General features: G+C 49.1%; 1 protein-coding gene and 1 long non-coding RNA gene across 2 annotated transcripts in view; one reads left to right on the forward strand and one right to left on the reverse strand.

Moving 5' to 3' along the window:
- Positions 1 to 22,240, reverse strand: part of LOC148110119 (uncharacterized) — a 384,230-nt gene that overhangs the window by 349,974 nt on the left and 12,016 nt on the right. The window lies entirely within an intron of this gene.
- Positions 1 to 22,240, forward strand: part of TRPC7 (transient receptor potential cation channel subfamily C member 7) — a 137,615-nt gene that overhangs the window by 110,533 nt on the left and 4,842 nt on the right. Inside the window, exons 7-9 of the mRNA XM_045795027.2 lie at positions 11,186 to 11,381; positions 16,989 to 17,210; positions 17,894 to 17,974. Of these exons, the coding sequence (XP_045650983.2) occupies positions 11,186 to 11,381; positions 16,989 to 17,210; positions 17,894 to 17,974 (499 nt within the window). The remainder of the gene's footprint in view (positions 1 to 11,185; positions 11,382 to 16,988; positions 17,211 to 17,893; positions 17,975 to 22,240) is intronic.

The following is a 22,240-nucleotide window of genomic DNA, read 5'->3' on the forward strand; positions in this document are numbered from 1 at the left end:
CCCCCACATGTTCCAGTTCTTCCCTCCCCACCCCAAATTCCCATTCCCTCCATCCAGCAGACCTCGGTGAGAGGGTTAGAAGAAAATAGACAGACTGAACTAATTCTGCCCTAGTAAAAATAAAGTATGAACAGTCTCAACTGACGTCAGTGGTTCTCAAACCATACCAGACTTACCTGGGGAAATGGCTAAACTGGGGACTTTCCAGGCCTCACCCCCTAGAGAGTCTAACTGCAATAATTAGAGTGGGGCCCGCAAGTCTGGATTAAGGAGCCACTGGGGGGCTCTGTGAAGGTGGTCCTAGGGCTCCATGGTGACATATGCTGATGCTATCCAACCTCATCCTTACTCACACTGAGAGAAAGAGGCCACTCTCAGCCACACGCATTTCAGAAACAAAGGGCTTGTTAACCTAAGTGAGTGTCTTAGTGGTAGACTCTCTGGCCCTGCAGGTGGGATTAGTTTTTAGTAGTTCAAGTCAGGACAGGTAACCAGATCCAGCAAGGAGCCAGCTCTGGACAGTCAGATTCTGTGAACAGTTCCCAACTTGTCAGCCTCCATTCACTTCAGAACCAAGGGCGCTCTCAAAGATCTGGGTTATTTTTCTTAGTTGCTACTGTGTCGGGGGCTGGCTGAAAGGGGGCAGGGATGTGAGTGGCTGGGTCATTGGCTGGTGAGCTGGGCCTGTCTGGGCATGACAGACGTGCACCTGCCGGCAGCTCATTATCTCCAAGTTGCTTCTATGAGACACTGCGAATGTCCAAAGGGGAGGAAGAGACGGCGCTCAGACAAGGTTTATGCTCTCAGGGTACAAAATCAAAGTATCCCACGGCAGGGGTCAGGAAGCAGAGAGAAAGCTGAGCAAGCCACCAGAGACTGCTGTTTCTTGAAGAAAGTCTTTAAAAAAAGTTTTTGATTCTGTTAGGAATCTGTTCTTATTAGGAACGTATCTTTGACTTGATCATGGAAGTCCGCAGACAAAGAGGATTTGCCTTTTGAGGGGGTTGTTTTGAGATTTTCAGCCTAGAAACTCTACAAAAACTGTGGGGTCCCAGCACTCTGGTTACAGTGTTAGAAAAAGAGAGACAGGGAGCCTGGGTGGCTCCGTCAGCTGGGCGTCCTTCTCTTGATCTCAGCTGAAGTCTTGATCTCAGAGTAGTATGTTCAGGCCCCCTGATGGGCTCCATGCTGGGCCTGGAGCCTACTTTAAAAAAAAGAGAGACAGAGAGAGAGAGAGAGACAAAAAAATCCTTGGCTCATGGATGAAATACAGCTAGTCAAGAATGCACACGAAAAGGGGTAGCCTTCCCTATACTCTGCTTGTGACTATGGCAGGACAGGTCCACAGAGAAGAACGGGAGGGACTGGGGGGCAAGGAGGTGACCCAGAGCAGGGAAGTGAAGGACTCTCTGACATCGCTCATGACTCACGATGGGCTCCTGGTCTCCCCTTTGGGTGAACTTGGCCTCCCCTACTTCATTCTGACTGGACATTAAACATGGGGCCTACCTCCCAACAACCGAGCCAGCCCATCTTTTCCACCAGGCTGTTGTAGAGTCAGCTTCATAGCACAGCTGGGTTGAGGCTTTTCTAATCAAAAATAATACCTCTCCTAAGGTCATTCTGTCTCCCCAGGAATCATTTTAATGGAAGGAGCTTCAGCAGGGCTAAGCAAAATTAGAAGCTTCCGTTTTCCATGACAGTTATGGAAAATTTGCGCAGTCTATAAAGGGAGAAAGACTCATTTGGCCACCAGGGGCAGGAGGTGCTGATTCAGCTCACCCAGCATCGCAGGGCCACAGAAAAGCCAGCTCTTCCTTCCCGCGAACCTGGAGGGGCACTGGGGCTGGGGAGAAGCTCCCGAAGGCCCTGCCCACACGTGGCCGACCCCGCCCCAGCAACATGGGGTCACCCTGCTGTTGAACAACTCGGTGAACGAACACCTGATCTGATCTCTCACTTAATCCTCCAAACTGTGGCATGATAAACACCTACTACCAGAAAACTAAGGCTCAGAGAGACGCTAGACTTGCCCAAATCCCAGAGCCAGGGAGGGGATTTGAACCCAGATGTGCATGACTCCTGTCTTGCACCTTTTGACCTACAATTCCCAAGAGTGGGGTCCCCACTTCCCCAGTGGAGCCTCTGCTCTAAAGTGGAGGGGGAGTCTCTTAAAAAGTTGGGTCACTTTCCTGTGGCACTAAATTCAAAAGCAGAGCATCGCGAATTCAGATGCGGTTATCACTGAGAACCTGATGGCTCTACGTTCGTCATCTCTAAATACGCAGCCTGTGCTTGCCCCCTGGGTAAAGGAGGTTTCTATTCCAAACAAAATTTGTTTGACAACCATTATGGAGCAGCTACAACAAGCCGAGTTCTGTGTTTGCCCTGGGGTCACAGAGATTAATAAGACAATCCTCTTCTCCCTGAGGAACTCACAGACAAGTGCGGGGTTCAGAAAAAAAAACAGCATCAATTGCCACACCACATGATTATCACCAAAGGGCACTTGGGCAGCACACGGAGGAAGCAGCTCTGAACTCTCCCTGGCAGAGTCAGGGAAGGCTTCATGGAGGAGGTGGCCATGGAGGGTCTTGGAGGATGACTAGGAGGGTATTCTAGCCTGTGCAAGGTGTAAAGGAACAGAGGATTTTTGAAGAACTGCCAGTAAGCAAGAGTTTGGGGAAACGAGAGAAGATTACATAACATAATCCAGGAGGATCCAGATTCTGAAGGGTGTTAGGGTCCTGATAGGGTGTTAGAGTCTCTGCTAAGACCTTTTTGAAGAAAGAAAAGCTGCCTTTGGGGAGTGTGCTGGGGCAACTGTGTAAAGGATGGGTTGGAAGGGGTGGGAGGGGAAGCCCAAGGTCGGGACTTCATCATGAGTAAAAACAGTCACAGCCCCTCCCCTCATGGAACTTGCAGACCGGTTGGGAAGACAGACGTTAATCAAAAAAAAAAAAATCACAGGAATGAAGGCATGTTTATAAATTGAGATGTTATGAAAGAAGGGAGCTTGAGAGAAAGGCAGCTCCCAAGAGAGCTGAACGCCGTCTGTCGGGTGGCTGGGACAGGGAGCCACGTGAGGGAGGACAGGACCCTGAGCTGAGGAGTGGCAGGGCAATGGAGAAGGGACGCTGGGGAGGCTGGAGTGGAGATGTGGTGTCTGACTGAATGTGGGGGTTGAGAGGGAAGGAGGATGTTTTGGGGGTTTTGACACTGGAAGGCCCCAGAAGGATCTGGGGGAGACAACCTGGAGGAGCATATGATGGGAAGAAAGGCAAGGTCCCTGGTGATTTCGGGGAGAGATGGGGGCTTTAACCTTCTGCAGGACCCATACGCAGCAGAGCTGAAGGCAAACACTCAGCTCCAGCTGCATACTCAGTGTCGTGGGTGAGGTTGCATCCTAAGGGATAGAGGAACCAGAAGGCCTTGGGAAGGAAGGCCCCGTGCCCAGCACCAGGGGCCAAGCAGACACTTGCTAAAGGAGCAACATAGGGGGCGCCTGGGTGGCACAGCGGTTAAGCGTCTGCCTTCGGCTCAGGGCGTGATCCCGGAGTTATGGGATCGAGCCCCACATCAGGCTCCTCAGCTATGAGCCTGCTTCTTCCTCTCCCACTCCCCCTGCTTGTGTTCCTTCTCTCGCTGGCTGTCTCTCTGTCGAATAAATAAATAAAATCTTTAAAAAAAAATAAAATAAAAAAAAAATAAAGGAGCAACATAGGCCCTTCAGCTAAAAATGCCATGTTGTGCTTTGCAAATAAAAGATTCGGAAATGTCCCTGGCCCATGGAAGAGAATAAAAGGGAGAAAGAAGACCCGTAGAAGCCCCAAGATATCTCTAAGGGAGTGATGAGCCAGCGGGGCCTCCCAACAGCCAAGGGCCATACCGCCAAGAAGGCTCTGGCTGCAGAGGAGGTCCTGCTGGGGCAGCAGGGACTGGATCCTCTTGCCTGCCCTGGTAAAACTCACTATAACCAAGGCCTAGGGAAGACAAATCAAGGAAAGGGCACAGTGTGGCATTGCGGGACCACGGCTGACTGCTGTGTTCTTCGGGCAGAGCATGCTCCATGTGTCTGTCGGTGGGAACCGGGGATGGAACTGACCTGCTGGGCTTCAGAGGGGACAGATTCTCCCAGGATTCCGGGTCAGTGTTGAAATCTGGGCATCTGTGGCACAGAAGTGTTACGGCATGCTTTATCGTATTTTGAAAGTTATAATCTCGCCTTTCATCTTTTAACTGCAAGCTAGGTATAAGGATTGGGGGGAGCTTATTATGGCCACTGTCACATGAAGACAGTCGTAAGAAGGTCCTCAGACATGGCGGAGCAGGCAGCCGTGGTCAGTGAAGGCTCAGAGAGGCCAGGCATCTGGAAATGACCATTATGTGTCAAAAAAGCAGTTGGAGTCTAATATAAGTTCTCGTCTTTGCATAATTCTCCAGGAAGTGATAAAAATATAGATCTTTTCCTGGACTAGCTCAGAAGAATGATTATGCCTGTTACAGCAGGCATTCTACTATCATATAATATTTATTTATGCCCTCTCCTCATGTTTATTCATGACATGAAATTTTAAAAGCCTGGTACCTTTAGGCTTCTGGAACAGGCTGAGAGCCCACAAATTCATGAGGGAAAGGCTTCATGGTCCACAGAAAATCTGCTCTCTCCAATGATGTCTTCACAGTACATTTTCAGGCCCTACCCTGCATCCTCCATCTTGTTCTCAGACTAATCATCGCCACCTTCACAGCGAGAAAGCCCTACCTTTTTATCACTAACAATCGATTCTAGGATGGAAATAGGGTCAAACTGTCCTTCCTCAAAGTGACAGAGTGACAGGAGACCAGGCCGTCCAGAGTTAGCTCCAGAGATACTATCAGAAGTGTAGTTTTTAGGCAGGTCTAAAGCCAGCCGGCTAAGACCAAGTCACCTCATGCCTCAGTTTCCCAGCATTCAATCCTTCACTGACCAAAACTGTTGACGGAGTCCCTACAATGAGCCAGGCACTGTCTGTCACCAATGACAGAGCCGTGTGCGAGTCAGCAGGCCCTGCCCTCATGGAGGTCACACTCCCCCGTGAACAGGGAAAGAGGGACAAGAGGCAAAAGATAATTTAAAGAACTAAACAAAGAGACAAAGAAGATCATTACAGATCAAGTGTTGAGGGCTAGGAAAAAAATTAAAATGCTGAGCCAAAGAGTAACTAGGGATGCCTCCTTCAGCCAGGGCATCAGACAGGCCCTACCTGAGCTGGTGATAATCAGGTTTTCAGTCAGTGCGTGAGGAGGACGACGAGGGGCGGCCACATGGACACAAGGGGGAAGGCTGAGGGAACAGCAGAGGTGGGGCAGCCAGGGAGCCAGCAGGGCTCTGTGAGTGCGGGTGGGGATGGGGGTGGGGGGGTCGGGAGTCTGACTAGGAGGGTCCCTGAGGCCTCCCAGGTTACAGGAAGGACTGTCAGCCCTGAGAAAGTCACTCAAGGAAAGGGGCAGGATCTGATCACTATTTTCAAAGGGTTATGCTGAGAGTTGACTGTAGGCCACGAGAGACTTTCAGCCTGACACCGGAGCCCACAGCAGCTAAGAAAGAGAGAAAAAACGAACACTAATACTAAGACCAGTAACACTGATCACATATTTGTTACGTGCCAGGCAGTATTTTCTGCCCTTCCCAAGTATTCAATTAACTCATTTAATCCTCACAACAACTCTGTGAGGGAGAGATTGTCATTTTCCCATTTTACAGCTAGAAAAACAGAGGCCCAGAGAGGCTGGGATGTGGCCAGGTTTTGCCTGACTGAGAAACTGCCTTGTGAGGGCCTCACCAGAGCCCCCCCACCCTGAGACTGGAATCAGGGACTCCTTCATCCATTCATCAGACAGAGTTTCCTGAAGGCTTTTAGTGGTGCCACGTTCCGTACCCGGGTCTGGAGTTTCAAGGGTGAAGAAAACACAGCTCTGCCCTCGAGGAGCAAGCAGGCTCCCGGGCATCCCTGGAGGAACAAATCTGGACTGCACAGGTTTTGGGCACCCCCGTTTCTTGGCACTGATTCTGGGCTGAGCCTCCTCTCCTTCTGGACACTCTGAATCCAAGTCCTCATTTAGGACCCGGGATAAACCAAGAGGTCACTCAGGGGCTACAAGCTTGCGGGGCATGAGGGCCAAGGCTCGGGCTTCCTCAGGCACTTGGGGCGCCGCGCTGACCTCCGAGCCCGGCCCAGCTGCTCTGGGTCTCCGGGTCCAGGCATTAGAGCAGCCCAGCGCTCTGGCGGGGTCTCTCTATATCCCAAGCGCCGTCCTCCATCATCCCAGCCTGGATGGCAGGCGGGCACTGCTTCTACCTCAGCAGGGCTCTAGCATGGTGCGGGCTTTTGTCTCCCGAGCCTGAGAAACGGCCTTTCGGGAGCTAGCCTCCCGCTTAATTTTAGCCTGCTGTGTGCAGCTTGGGGTAGGTAACCGAACTGAATTGTTTTGGGGGGAAGCGGGGAGGCAGAGTTCCCACACCAGGGGGAGGGCATCATGGCATTCTGAAGAAGCAGCAATTTTCCTAACAATTGCCCCCAAACCCTCGCCTTGTTGATCAGTTTGTTCTCTGAGACCCATACACAACCGCCTCTTCAGGCAACGTGTTATTAAAGCCCCATTATCCAGGCGAGACAGGCCTGGGAGAGAGCTCATTACGATGCCCCTGCCTTCTGCCTGACAAGTCAGCCCCAACCTTCCCCCCACACACACCCCCACACAGTGGGAGCAGCGTGAATCATGGCCCTATTCAACATCACTCACAGGAGCTCTCCCTCTTTTCCTTCATTAGAAGCACTGCTTAGGCTAGGGTGGCCTATTGACTCAACTTTCCAGTTCCTTCCACGACAAGCCCAGTCAAATGTCACAAGGCACAGCCTGGGCTGGAGAAGTCAGAAAGAGGATTTGCATGAAATCAAGGGTTTGTGATGATCTTCTTCGCAGGTAGGAAGGACGATAGGCTTGTTCAGTGAGGTCGATGGCACCTGAGGGATTAGCTCCATTCAGCCCTGTGTGGCGGCACTGGAGGGGCCGACAGGGCGCTGTGTGATCCTGGGTCAGGCCAGGCCAGGAGAGCTTGCCTACTCCAGCCTTGCAGCGTTCTGTCGCCCTGCTGGGTTTGCTTTAGCCTGGGACCTCCACAAGGGCAGAAGCAAGGTGTGGGCACCAGCGTATGAGCACCTGATACATTGCCTGGCACCTAGAGTTCAGTGCATGTCTGGCAATTAAATGAATGAAAATAATAGCTACCACTTACAGGACTTGCGTTACATCCCGTACCTAGGTTGTTCACTTAATCTTAACAGCAACTTCCCTAGCAAGGCACCTCTATCCTCTTTCATAGATGAATAAACAGAGACTCAAAGGGGTTGGTAACATGCCCAGATGCACACAGCCAGTTCATGCTGGAGCTGGGATTTGAACCCAGGCATGCATCTTTGCTCTTCTCACTCCTTTGACTATATCTGGGAGTTTCCCGTGATTGACACAGTTGAAGGAATCTGTGACTAACCCCGTAGGTAGCCAGAGTGGTTAGGAGAAGGATGCGGAGCCCGTGACCATTATCCCTTTGAGTAAAGAACCTCACATTTAGCCTGGAGACCAACTGGCTGACAGTAGGGGTTTTTTGTGAGACAAGTGGTTTCATGGTGATTATTAGCTAAGCCAGTTCCAAGATACTTTCTTCCTGAAAGACAGCCCCCAACCTCCACAGTGACTGGCCTTCTGCCCCATGCCCTGTGTCCCGTAGTTCCTGAAAATTGTGGGTGATGATTAACACATGACTCAGGGAGCATCATGACCACACAGAACATCGAGGCCAGCTCTGGTGCCCAAGCTCTTGGCATTAGTAACATACTGTTTGGCTCCTTTCCAAGGCCAGCCCTCTGAGAATATATTATGGTACGTTTCCATAATAGGTCAAAGTAATACAGCCTTTTCCCACTTGGGGCATTGAGGACAAGTTTCCTTTATTTCCTGCCACATATTAAAGCAGAAGATGCCACTAGCATGGTGCTTCAAGTTAATTATGGAGCTCTAATCATCATAAAAAGCATCAAGTTTTCATACAAGTTTCTTTCCCTCCTTTTTCTTCCTGCTAGGATGTCGGTCATTTTCATATTGATTTATAAGATCTCTTTATATCAGCAGAAAGACACGCAGTGTCTGTCATGTGTACTGCAGGTACAAATTCTTTTCTTAGTCTCTTGCCTTACATTGTTAGTTATTATGACTTTTTTGTATACAAGTAAAGTTTTATGTGCTCATATCCCTCCATCTTTCCCTTTCTAGCTGAAACCTCTCCCAGCCCAATATTATATAAATAGCAATGTTCTATTCTAGCTTTTTAGGTGTCATTTTTAAACACTGGGCTCTTCAATTCCACTTAGAATTGAGTTCTATACTGGCGCTATGGATAACATATTGTACTGCCTACCGTTCAGTCCAGCTACCTGTGCATAACTCAGCCCACGGGGTCCCTTACGGAGACACAACGACAACAAAATTAGTCTATTTGGTTAGTCCAATTGAGTCAAGAGGGGTAAATACAAATGAAAGACCCAACCAATGGTGGATCTAGCCATTGTAGATGATTCGAGTTGATGGACCCGGCCTTACTTTACAGGAGGTCTTCGCTACGACAACCCATTTTGCCCCATAATAAGAGGACACAGGGCTATACAGTCCTGAAAGAGCTTACAAGAGATTATTAAAAATGCATACTTTGCATTTCCTGCCCAGTCAGGTCCGAGTGTTAACTGCTCTGGAGGGGGTCACTTTCACTCAGGAAATCCCAGTGAGTCTGGGCCTCTTGGAATTAGATACTCCTGTAGGTCATAGCCAAATTCAGGTCCAGAGGCTAATCCCTGATCTATAGAATAGAGATGAAACAGGTGTACAGATTGTCTAGAAGCCAGATAACAAACCTAAAGGCTCAGCATTCCAAGTGGGGGGTAGGCGGAGGGGATCCGATGGAGGAGGAGCTAAGCCCTGAATTTAGGGGTCTGTAAATATTCTTTCACTACAGCACACACTGCTTAGTGGGCCAGCTCTGTCTCCTTTAGATTATTCTATTAAAAAACAGAACGCCAAAGTGAAGGCACCAAGGATAAATCAGAGCTTAGTGGCAAAATTCATAGCAAGAAGCAAATAAGAAAAAAAAAAATACACTCTGAATCTAGGCCATTTTCCCTCATCAAAATTCAGAAGATCTTTCCCTGGATGTTCTGTAATTGCTTCCTTCATTTGTGTCAGCCAAAGGTTTGTGGGGTTTTCCAAGGTAAGCGAGGGAAGATGCATTTCCGTAAAGCAGCGCTCAGCTGCATACATTATCCGTTTTGTAGGGTGTTCATGGTAAGCGCATCATCTGGGACCAGTGCCTGCCTGCCCAGCCCCTTGCTCAGATCGTGTGCCCTCCAGTTTTCTGCTGATCCAGCTAGGAAGGGGACAACGGTCAGAGAGATCACATCCTGCTCTCTCCTTCCCGTTTGGGACTGGGGGCTCAGCCGATGGTTCTGGAGTCTCTCTGCCACTGTTCCCTTCCACTAGGGTGGTAACCAAAAGATTACTTCTTAATGGACGACAATACCTGCAGAGAATCACGGCCGCTGATTGAATGGTATCCTTTTCACAGCAAGTGGATCTCGCCCAAGGAGGCAGAGTGTTCCCCTCTTTCTCAGAATAGCATCGGACCTGGGGCTCTAAAGTAATGCTGGATACCCAGTCATTACTTCCAGACCCCCAAAGAAATTCCTTCTTATTAAAAGTCAAATGAATTAAATATTCCAAACTCACAGTTTTCAGAGAAACCGGAAACAAATAATGACAACAAAAACCCACTTCAATTTTCAGTTTTCAGACTCTGGGATACATTGGGAATGAGTCAAACAGCTGGCTAGACACACACGTACACATACACCCACACATACTCACACACAGGAGAGTCGAAAATTCATGCGAGTCAGAGTTGGATTTTTTAGCCTAAGTGACAAGTACTAGTATTTTTGTACATCTTGTCAAATAAATACCAATCCTTAAGAAACGCTGATTTTTTTTTTTTGAGATTTAGCTAATCCTGGCCACTTGTGGGTGAGTGTTGAAAACCTGAAATGTTAAAGAGAAAAAAGAAAGTGCTTTCTCATGAGGTACCCCAGATCTGGATGCAAACCAAAAGCACTGTATATAAGCATTCAGATGTTACTGGATGCATGGGGGTGTTCTAAGCCTCCCAACCCAAACCCAGCTTTCCGATTGGATTCTCTGTTGTAAACCCAATGTGGGGTCCTAGCCACAAAGTACAGATGATGAAACATCCTTGGATCTTTGTCTTTAAGCTAGGGTATTCTGACAACTTCACAGTCTCTAAAGGGTCAAAGAGCAGTGTGTCCTAAAAGCCAGATTTTCCCCACACTGCCCTCAAAGCATGTGCAGTATCTACCTTGAGTGAGCTGCAGGGCGAGTGTGGATGCTGCCTGCTGATTTTGAACAATAAAGACACACCACACTCACACTTCTCACAATTCAACTCCAGTCGTGAGAACATGAGATGTGTGGCTGGCCTCACTGCCCAGAGCCAAGGGGTGGGGAAGCCTAGTAGTTGGAAGTACGTGCTTTTGGAGACCCCAGATGTGCCTGGGTTTGCACCCCACTTTCCAGCCAGATGCCACTAGAAAGGATAAAGCTCTGAGTATCCACGCCTTCATCTGTAAATGGAGGTAATAAGCGAGCCCAACACGGACACGGTCACGAGGCTTAAGGAGCTGCTCTGACCAGCAATGCAGCCTCCATGCATGGACATCGTCCTCTCCCCCCGCACATGGGGCTTGAGACACTCAAGAGACTATTTTAGGAAGAGTGTGGCTGATAAGGTGCAAGAACAAACATTTGACCTGCTGCTTAATTTTAAATGTTTAATTAATTAGAAAAGTGATACCACAGCCAGGAGTCCCAATAAATGGACCGAAAGGAAAAGAAAGAGCCTGCCCTTTATGATATTTTTGGAAGTCTTCTTAGAAATCGGAATATGCCATTATTTCAGGAGACAGGCACCTCCCGCCAGCCCAGCCCCACTGCAGGGTAACCACCGACGTCTGGGTAGTGGGAACTTCCATGTGAAACGTGTCAGCGGATGCAAACCGCCTGAAGGGACTGTCTTTCCTTCTAGGGTGGAAGAAAGTTTCAAAACCTTATTTTGGTCCATCTTTGGCCTGTCTGAAGTGATCTCGGTGGTGCTGAAATACGACCACAAGTTCATCGAGAACATCGGCTACGTTCTCTACGGCGTCTATAACGTCACCATGGTGGTAGTGCTGCTCAACATGCTGATAGCCATGATCAACAACTCGTATCAGGAAATCGAGGTAAGACCAGTTCACTGAAATCGTTCTCTCTCCCTGCGTTTGAATTACATGGCTGTACAAAGCAATGGGGGTAACGACATTAGAAGTTCGTGTGTTATTATGTGTGAAGCCAGGGGGCGCCTGGGTGGCTCAGTGGGTTAAGCACCTGACTCTTGGCTTAGGTCATGATCTCAGCATGGTGAGATCAAGCCCCGCGTTGGGCTCTGCGCGCTGGGCATGGAGCCTACTTGGGATTCTCTCTCTCCCTCTCTCTCTGCCACTCCAATCTCTCTCTTTCTCTGTCTCTCAAAAAAAAAAAAAAAAGTGAAGCCAGAACAGCAAACAACCAGCGTGCTTACCACGCTGCCCCAAGGAACACCTTCGGTCAACCTGCCACATGGCAGAGTGGGCACCACACGCAAAATGGCCCTGGTTGGGCCCTGGTTGGGTTGAGAGAATCAGGACGGTGAATCTTTCCTTTTTCACGTGTCCCCTCGAGACAGCATGCAGGTGGCCCCCGGCCAATTGGAATGACTGTATTGTTCAGCCAACATTCCCTTTGCCTCGCACACGTTATTTATTAAATACCTACTGTATGCAATGCCCTTGCCTAGCACTGGTGACACAGAGATGACTTAGAAGGTCCCTGCCCTGTAAGAACTCAGTCCCTTGAGAAAAACAGATACATCGATGAACACACTCCATTGCCCTGGGTTCATCACACCCAGAGAAGTTCTACCAGGTTCAAAGCAGAGAAGCTTCCAGAGGTGGGGCTTGAAGGCCATTCGAAGAGTGATACAATTTTGCCAAATAGCTAAGGGAGTCCAGAGAATGTCTCAGGAGGCAGTTTATCAAGATCTGAAATGCACAAGCCACAAGCTATTGATTGCAGCCCTGCTTGGAAGGGCAAGAAATTAACAAACTAAATGAGCATTAAAGGAATCTAGTGAAATAGATGATGATGCATTCCGTTAAACAGATTATAATGCATCTGAACAGCAGAATAGTATGCAACCTTAGAAAGGATGAGGACGTTCTCCACACACTGATGGCGACAGACCTGCAAGTCACAGGGCTAAGAGAAAAAAATCAAGATGCACAACAGTGTTTATAGTGTGCTCTCCCTTGTGTAACAAAGGAAGAAAAGGGCATTCATGCTCACTTTTAATTGGATAAGCCTTTAAAAAAGAAAATATCTCTGAAAGGGTCCACAAGGCACACACGGCGGGGCTACCTGTCGGGAGGCAGTCGGGGGGTATGGGGGGCAGAATGCCTTTCTCTTTGTGCCTTTCCATGCTTTTTAAATCTTATTATTGTTTTAATCATTACAAGGTAAAATAACAAAGCTAAGGATTAATAAAATGCACTAACCTATTTTGAATGGACTCAACAATTGCAATTCTAGGAACAGACCCAGGCAGGAGTATGTTTTACATAGGTGTTCACTAAAGGAAAGACGTGCAAATAGCCCATCGACAACAGGGTTTCGATAAACTCTGACAGAGACTCTAGAACACTGCATATACAATGAGAAAAACTTGTTTGTGCTGATATCACAAAATCTCTATGATACTGTTAAGTGGGGAAAAATGCAAGTTGTGGGAAAAAGCAGATAGGAAAATCGTATTCACATAACAATACGAATGTGCATATAGAGAAAGAAGCAGCAGAGAAAGGTAGAGAAGAGGTACCACACCCCTGGCCCCTGGCCCCTTGACCAGGGGCATCCCCTGGGGAAGGGAGTTAAAGGAGAGAGCTTTGGAAGGGGACTGCCACACCTTAGCACTCGGGTCTTTCATAAGAAACAAGCACTAGTGTATTGCTCACCGGGAAGAAATGAAAGACCTCCCGGTATTCGTTTGCGGGGCTGTGGTAACAAAACGCCACAAACCGGGTCCTCCCACGGTTCTAGACGCTGGACGTCCCAGATGAGCGTGTTGGCGGAGCTGGCTTCTGGGCGTCTCTCCTCTACTGGCAGACGCTGCCTTCTCATGGCCTCCTCGCATGGCCTTTGCTCCTTGCGCGTGTGTCCCTGGCGTTTCTTATGCTCCGTATGAGTTCACCTGTGACGTCAGATCAGGGCCCACCCTAGCAACGTCATTTAACTCTACATACCTCTCTAAAGGCCCTATTTCCAAATACAGGCACATTCTAAGGCCCTGGGGGTTAGGGCTTCCACTTAGGAATTTTAGGGGACACATTTGGTTCATAACACACACCTCCCCCAAAACAGAGTATTCTAAACAGGAGCAACAACACGTGCCAAGGCAGGAGGGGTGAAATAACACGGTATTCTTGGGCTGCAAGAGGTAGACTGTGCCAGGAAAAGACGCAAGAGGCAAGAGGGAGAGGAGCCAGCATGAAGCCTGAACCCCCTTCCCCACTCTCCCTCTGCCCCCCATGCTCCATGGACAAGCGTATGTTGTAATGGTGTACATATTTGGTCACTTATGTGGATGAGCTGTTGCTAACCAGCCCTCCCTGCTCTTCTGGGCCTCAGTTTCCCCAAATGTAAGAGAAAACAGATGGTGCCTGGATATTATATGCCAGTCTCTGTACCACCTACCCAGGGCACTGTGCCCATCCTAACAAGCACATTGTGCTTTGGTCCAAATGAGTATGGCATGGAAACCACACGATTAGTGTGGAGAGATGCCCACTAGTTTGGAGCAGGACTGGGCACAACCAGGACATCACGTGGGCTTGTGATGTCAAGTTACCCCAGCACAGCATTGTGCCATGAGGTGGAGAGAACATACTGCAGCCCACACACCCCCTCCCCCGGGGCTCCAGGCTTCTCTTCAGGGGAGAGCACGTGTCCCTTCCCATCTCACCGGGGATGCGTGTGCTACGACTCGGAAAGGCGGAACGAGGCCGCTAGGCAGTGCCCAGTATCCCTGGTCCCACTGAACTTTGAAGAAGTACACATTTGTGAAATCTGCCATGAGAACACTTACTTATTCAGCCATAGATCTTGAGCACCTGCCCCCCAAATCCACGGACCCGCCTGCCTCGACACCTGCCACGCCCCCGCCTGCCCTCCTGCGGGGGGAGAAAGGTCTCCATCTGAGCTGCCCTGCCCATGTGCCTGGGCTGCCTGCCCTCTCACCTCCTCAGGAGCTGCCACCGCACGTCGTCTCTGCTCCACCCCCAACTTCACCCTTCCTGTCAGCATCTAAATGAGACTCTGGATCTTTAAAAAAAAAAAAAAAAGTAACTAAAAAAATCCTCCCTCGATCCCACTTTCCAGCTCTTTCTCTCCTGCTCTTTCCTGCCAACTTTCTCAGAAAAGCTGTTTACGCTTCTCACTGCCTCTTCTACTCATTAACTCCCACTCTTCTCCACTCTCACCCCACCCACACTTGACCCGGTAGAGAACTACTCACCCCGTGGAGCTCAGCTCCGACACCAGCCATCAGGCAGCCTGCTCAGCCCCGGGGGCCAGGTCAGGAGCTCTACACCCAGAGGACCCCATAGCCTTTAGCACAACTCCACGTGAAAGACTAGGTGATGAGCAGTTCACCATATTCATGTCATGGGCCAGACTGTGTGCTCCACGAGGGCACGGACAGTCAGTCCCAGTGCCTACCTAGCCCAGTGCCTACTAGGCCACCCACATAGTCGGTTCTTGATACCTGTTTGCTGAATGACTAAAGGTTGAACTCTAGGCACTGTGCTAAGTTACGGAGATGAAAATAATACTTACGGAGGGCCTACTAATGTCTGACTGTAAGTGAACTCATTTCATTCTCATAATGACCTATGAGGTAGGCATTCTTACCGCCATTTTACAGATGAAGAAACTGAGGCCCAGAACAGCTAAGCCACCTGCCATGGCTACACAGCTAGGGAGGAAGAGAGGCAGAACTGGAACCTAGGCAAGCTCCAGAGCCCATGCTGTCACCACCATACCACCGTTCCTCTCAGGTCAGGTGTCCCTGTTACATCTCCCTGTCAGGCAGCAAAGGCAGGGAGCAAACCCTGCCCTCATAAAGCTTCCAGTCTCAAAGACTCCAATATGATCCCCCAGAGACTAGGCCAGGTGCTAACAGGGTCTCAGGAAAAGCAAACAAAATGGCCAAGCCTGCAGGCAATAATTCTTGTATCATGTGACAGCTCCCAGCAGGCTCCTGGGGGCCCCTGCTAGGTTCACGGTCCCTGGAAGTGTAGCGAGTATCTGCAAGGATTGGAACCCACCCCCTCAGGGAGTGCATACTCAGTGCCCATCTCAGGGCTACGTGAGGGAGGCAGCAGCATCTCCATCTCCCGGTGAGCAAGCCCAAAACCCTTGCTTATGTCATACAGCTAGTAAGGGGCTGTGAGTCCAGGTCTGTCTGACTCCAAATCCCACGCCTCTTTGCTGCTCTCAAACTGCCCCACTAGGACAGAAGCGTAAAGAGCCTGCCTGTAGAAAAAAAAAAAAAAAAAACCCACACCTGCTACCTCTTAGGGGGCCCACTCAGCATTCTGGCATCGACACCACGTCAGACGTAATAGATGTGGGGTTTAAACCTAGCACCGCTATCAGGGAAAAGAGCATGGCTGGGCTACTTCGTGCTGACTATAGTCAGGTCTGTTTCTCTTAAATGACATGTGCAGAATCTCCTCACATCCTCTGTGGCAGTACTCTGACCAATAAGATATATGCTTTCTAATTAGAAATGCGCAGTGATACGATACAATATGGGAGCTGCTCACCACATGCACCTGTTAAGTATGTGAGATGCGACAGGTCCAAACTGAAATGTGCTGTAAGTATAAAATACACACCGATCTCGAAGACTCAATAGGAAAAAAATGTGAGTTATCTCATTAAGAATTTTTATAATGATCATACACTGAAATGATAACATTTTGGATCTCCTGGATTAAATAAAAGATATCACTGAGATTCATTTCACCTGTTCTGTAGGGGCACTTAGCTGGCTTAGTCAGGAGGGTGTGAGACTCTTGATCTCAGGGTTGTGAGTGAGTTTGAGCCCCACTGTGGGTGGAGACATCACTTAAATAAATAACACTTTAAAATAATGTAACCTTTGATGAATCACTAAATTCTATGCCTGAAACCAATCTTACCCTATATGTTAACTAACTAGAATTTAAATAAAAACTTGAAAAGAAAAAAAAATTTCCTGTTCCATTTTCCTTTTCATAATGTGGCTACTAGAAAATTTAAACTTACTTACATGGTTCCCCTTTGTGGCTCACTTGATATTTCCACGGGGCAGCAATGCTCTAAAACGCCAATACTTTGATGCCGTGGTGGTTTGTGAATCGGCAAAGCTGTCAGTGGCTAACAGGATTACGTGGCAGTGAGAAAAGGTCTCTGGTTTGTGGCAAGTGGAGAAAGTTTGTGAAAATGCCCAGCGGAGAGTCAGGCTGAGGTTTTCAGCAATGAATGCTAAGGAGTTAGGTAGAGATCTTGGGGATGACTAGTTTCATAGGGTTTTAGAAGAGCTTCCCCATCTGGAGCCTTTGTAAAGAGGGAGAACATCCTTGGACCATCAGCCAGAGTCCTGTTTTCTAGAAGTCTGCCGTCAGAGCATGTGGCCTGTGTCCCGCTGCTCACACTGAGCTCCGCTGTTCAATTGTGGCCTTTGATGGTGTGTTGTTTCCCTTGTCCCACAGGAGGATGCAGACGTGGAGTGGAAATTTGCCCGAGCAAAGCTCTGGCTGTCTTACTTTGATGAAGGAAGAACTCTTCCTGCTCCTTTCAATCTAGTGCCAAGTCCTAAATCATTTTATTATCTCATAATGAGAATCAAGATGTGCCTCATAAAACTCTGTAAATCCAAGGCCAAAAGCTGTGAAAATGACCTTGAAATGGGCATGCTGAATTCCAAATTCAGGGTAGGTAACATGGGATTTATGGGGCAAGAGAAGGCAGCAGGAGGGGGCGGGGGAGGGGGACGGGGGTGCTTGATTCAGACGGTACCGCTGATACGGGGGAAGTAGGCGAGGGGCCCCCACTTTTCAGAATCCGCGAGCACATCAGCAAAGGCTGCCTGTGGTAGCTGCCCTTCTCCCCGAAGTTCCCTGAAGAGGTGGCCTGTTGGGGGCTGAGTGGGCCATGGGGCTGAGCCATGCAACCATTTTGTGGGCCCCCAAAGAGGCATGGTTCTTCCCAGAAAGTATCTGGAGAATGCTCTCTGGGAAGAAAGTTTCCCTGCCCATTATCTCCCCCCCTAGAGATCCTCCCCCACCTTAGTAGCATCTGAAAATCTCTGAGGAGTCCTGGAAGAAAGACACCCCCTATCAACTTAACTCCATGCTTCCCCAAGTTGACCAACCTATATTCTATAACCTGTAGTCATCCTACAGAACCAAGGCCCCAAGAACACTGTTCTAGGAAGCCTGGCAGCTGTGGCTGTACCAGCTTCCTGAGGGTCCTCTTTTTAGAGACAGCCCCATATATGGGTGCTCCTCATAGATGGCTGTCGTATATGCTATTTGAACATGTGTGTGTGTGTGTGTGTGTGTGTGTGTGTGTGTGTGTGTAGTATTTATTATGTATTTGGGTTTTTCCCCCCCAGAAGACTCGCTACCAGGCTGGCATGAGGAATTCTGAAAACCTGACAGCAAATAACAGTTTCAGCAAGCCCACCCGATACCAGGTAACCACACCTTTCCCAGGTATGGGCAGCAGCAGACACTATCCAGACATGGATTTAGTAACAGGGCTGTGTCAGCTGCCCCAGAACACAGCCTCATTTCTTCCTTCCTTCAACAAATACGCACTGAGTGACGACGATATGCCAGGCACCGCACCACCCACTGGCGATGGAGACAGGTTCCTAGCCGGTGAGGCATGGAGACAAGTAACAAGTAAACACACAAGTAAATCCATAACCTCAAATTGACAAAAGTGGAAAGAAGAAAACAGCAGGGTACAAACATGGAGAATAAGAACAGCAGGGTGCAAACATGGAGAATAAGAGGGAGCCCCTGCCTAGGTGTGGTTATCAGAGGAAGCATCTTCAAAGACAGGACAGTTAGCTAAGACCTCAAAGAAGGAGGCATCCCTGTGGGGCTTCTCCCAGGCTTAGAAAAGGCATCCACAAGAGCCAGAGGGGAGAAGTTTGGCAGGTCCAGAGCAGCTGGAGCCCAGCAGGCAGGGGACAGTCATCCAGGTGCAAGGGAGCGAGACCTGGACTGGGTGTGAGTAGTGATGGAGAAAAGCAGACAGATTCAATATACGTTCTGGACACCCAGGCCATGGGACAGGCTGCTTATCTGCAGGGACGGTACCCAGCAGGACTCCCAGGAGTCTGTCTTAAGCGACCAGGTGGACATGGGTGTCTTCACTGAGCACCTGACTTAAGACCGCCAGCCTGCCAAAGTCTGTTCTTGTACATAAACCTTAGAGGACTTTTTATGCTTACAGCCCTTTGCATTGCTTTTGGAAATTAATGCCACATCTCTGTATCCGTTTGAGTCAGCCCATGAGCCAGTGATTAATGGTAACTACGGGTTATTGATTATAGAAGTACAGGCCATTCATTTCCTGCCTTCCCCTTCCCGATGAGCAGTTCTATCCATGCTGATCAGTTTCTATCAGTGGTAAACTTGAGGCCGTCTGGAGCACGCGTGCGGTGGAGGCGCGGGGCCCCTGGTGCCACCGTCCCAGAGGGAGCAATGAGCCTTCGCATCTTCCAGACGCAGGTCTCTAAATGTATCTCCGCCCCTATTTCAGAAGCCAGCTACGCAGGTAGGAGGATTGAAGTGCACAATTAAGAAACGGTTCATCCCTCAAAGTACTTAAGAGTTTGATGAGCTGACACAGGCTAAAAACTGGAAACAGGCAAATCTTGCATTTAATCATGTGCAAAACTGGGCCTGACCGGTTTGACCTGCTCTGAGTTGTGTTACAGCACAAAGCCTTCGGTCAGTGGAAGGATTTCTTATTTCTCAGCTTCTCAAAGTATAGATTATCTGTGTCACAAAAAGAGATAGAAAGCCCTCATGGGTTAGGGTCAAATCTCTGATGGGTTGCTTTCGAGAAGAATCAGCTGCCGAGATAAAGGAAGACTAATGATGTGGTGAATGTCCTGTACCCAGAATGAATCCTTTATGAGCAAGACTGTTTTCAAAAGCAGCCTTGGGGTGATCCCGTTTCTGTCGTCCCTCATCACTGGCTGAGTCCCTGCTGCCATCAACATCCCCAAAAGCTTCCCGCTGTGATTACAGAGATTGGGTAGTATTGGGCTCCAGGCTACTGATGACCTTGGGCAGCCTGCTCCCCACCCCACCTACTTTGTGACTCCACCAAGAAAAGCCTTGGGCTATTTATTCCAACAGCTGTCACAGAAAAGAAGAAAGAAAACCTGAGGCCAGTAAGCAGCAGAGGGAATGGGTTGAGAGAGAGCAAAGAAGAGAGAGCACTTTGCACTCGCCCATGTGCTCCTGTGCTCAGCCCTGCAAGGTGAAGTCTGGGCATCTTCCTGAGCCATCATTGCTCAGACAGGAGAAAAGCAAGAGATGGCATGAAGGACAGTGGGGTGCAGGCTAGACACTAGCCCAGGTGTAATCTCACCCTATGCCAGTGAGAGAGGCAGTAGCTTTAACCCCATTAAACAGAAGAGAAAACTGAGGCTTCGTGGTGAAGGTCCACAGCCGGTTGAACTATCTGTCTGACTCACAAGGGTACCCCTCTTTTACTACATCACACTTCCTAGGCACCCAAGCCTTGCTGAGAAGTGCCCTGCCTGCCTGAGAAACGTCTGAGCCTATGGAGCATGAGGGGAGGGAGCAAGGTATAGAAGGAGCTTCTAGAACGAAGGATTGGGGCAAGGGTCTGGCAAAGCATCTTCTGTTTTCTTGGGGTGGCCTTCCAAGTTGCACTACTGTCTTCCTAAAGCAACTTCCAAATGTGCAGAGATCAGAAGGAGCCTGGCCCACTATCTCTTTCTTACACTCCTAGCTGCACCCAGAGCCGGGCGCCTCCCTGAGGACATGTGACCGAACCACAGTCCCTTACACTGTCAGGGCTCTGAGAAGTTCTGCAGCATTCCAAGTAAGACAAAGGCCCCGTCGTGCATACACATGGACTCTTCAAGCTTGTTGCCTTTCCATCTCTTCAGGAGATCTGCTTGATTTTTCAAACTCAGTGCTTGGGGTGTTTAAGCTTGTCAATCCTTCGACTGCTGGGGGTTCTCTGTCGTAAGGGAAGGCCGTTCCCTCAGACCAGAGGCTCTCTGAGCTTTGCTTCAACTTCAGCTTCCAGGGGTCTGATGGCTCTTTTTCACAAAACTGCTCCCTTACTTTTGGAATGTTGGGTTTTTTTGTTTTTGTTTTTTTCCAATCTGGGCTCAAATGAAAGTAAACAATGAAACAAAACCAAGATACTGGTGAGGGGGTCAAAGGATGCCTCCCATCAAAGCTACTCTGTGACCTGTTCCAAAATCCAGGGTGCCTGTCTGCTGGGGCGTGTGCAGACTCACCTACTCCCACTCTGAGAGCTGCATTTCCTTCTTGGGTAATTCAAACAAGCTGCATCCCAAATGCACCAGAGAATCCAGGCACAGTCTGTCCGTCACACGAGCCCCGGTGTTTGGGGTGCAATCCCTTCCCCAAACCCAGTGGGGAGTCCTCCGTTTCACGCTCTAGGTGGCCTTTTCTGTAGAGACCACAGCAAACAGAATAGACAACTCACCGACGCTGATTCCTTCTATTCCTGGTGTCTGATAAACCCTAGTTTAACAAGTGGCACGTCTCTTCCAAGTGTCCCCGATTTCTATTTTCCTGGGTGGCAACACTGTTTCCCTCTAGATTCTGCTTTGTTGACCATCTTCAATGTCCCATCTATGTCCTCTTTGTTTACATCTTGAGCTGCTCTGGATGCACAGAGATGCTTGTCTTCCATAGAAGGCTTTCTATTCCCCCCCCCCCCCGCCCGCACCAGTAACATCCCTGGGAATGTGGGCAGGGCGAACTGTGAGGCTCCTCCTTCCCTGGACCTCACTGTCATGACCATTCCGACCCCTCGCACGTCTCATCCTCACACCCCCAAGTATTAGTTCTTTGGCCTGAGTTCGTCACTAGCTATACTCACCTCCAGCACCTGCTAAGGGCAGGAGGGCAAGGTCGGTGGAATCGACACCAACGGGGGGACACATCCACTTGGGGAGTTTATTATCTTCTTGAAGTGAAAGAACTCTATGAAAGAGCAAGGGGACATCTCAAACCCATCACAAAGGAATATTCTTTTACCCTAAACACAGTAAAGGAGGGGAGACTTTTGGTGTCCATCTTTTCTGAAAACAGATATCCCCTCTAGCATCTGTGTTAAAGAGAACTTTGAGCAGTTTCTAACCACTTCCGCATTTCTGGGGACAAGACTGGCATCTTCTCCTACATACCCCAGGTTGTCTAACATGTACACACTAGAGGGGGAACCAGGTGCCCATCAGGACACAGAATCCCTAAGCGGATGCTAGGCGGTCACACTGTTCTCCTTTAAGGCATCTGTCACTCCTGGGAGTGAGGTGGGGGTGGGAGGAAGGGTAACGGGTCCCTGCCTGTCTGCAGGGCTCATGAGAGTCTGCTTCCCTACTAAGCTTCTATAATCCTGATGTGTGGTGAGGGGCTTAATAACAAATGTTTGTTTCTCTGCCCTTGGAGCCACAGATGTGCAAACCTTAGTTCAGATGAGGCATGCCAGCACTCAAGAATGGACCATGAGCTCTCACGACAATGACATACCAGTGACCTTCTTCTCTCAACAGTTTTTTTTATAGAAATACCCCAAGGGGTAACAACTGAACAAAGCCATCCATCCTCCAAAAATCTAGCTGAGGCTTCCTCCTGCATACAAAACTGTTTTTAAAGGACAAGTAGGTACATACAAGCAGCCCAAACCCCCTTTGACCAATGGGAACCGG

The sequence above is a fragment of the Ursus americanus genome, chromosome 5 (assembly GCF_024610735.1).
Source record: "Ursus americanus isolate L20-20 chromosome 5, mUrsAme1.1.p, whole genome shotgun sequence".
Lineage (NCBI taxonomy): Eukaryota > Metazoa > Chordata > Mammalia > Carnivora > Ursidae > Ursus > Ursus americanus.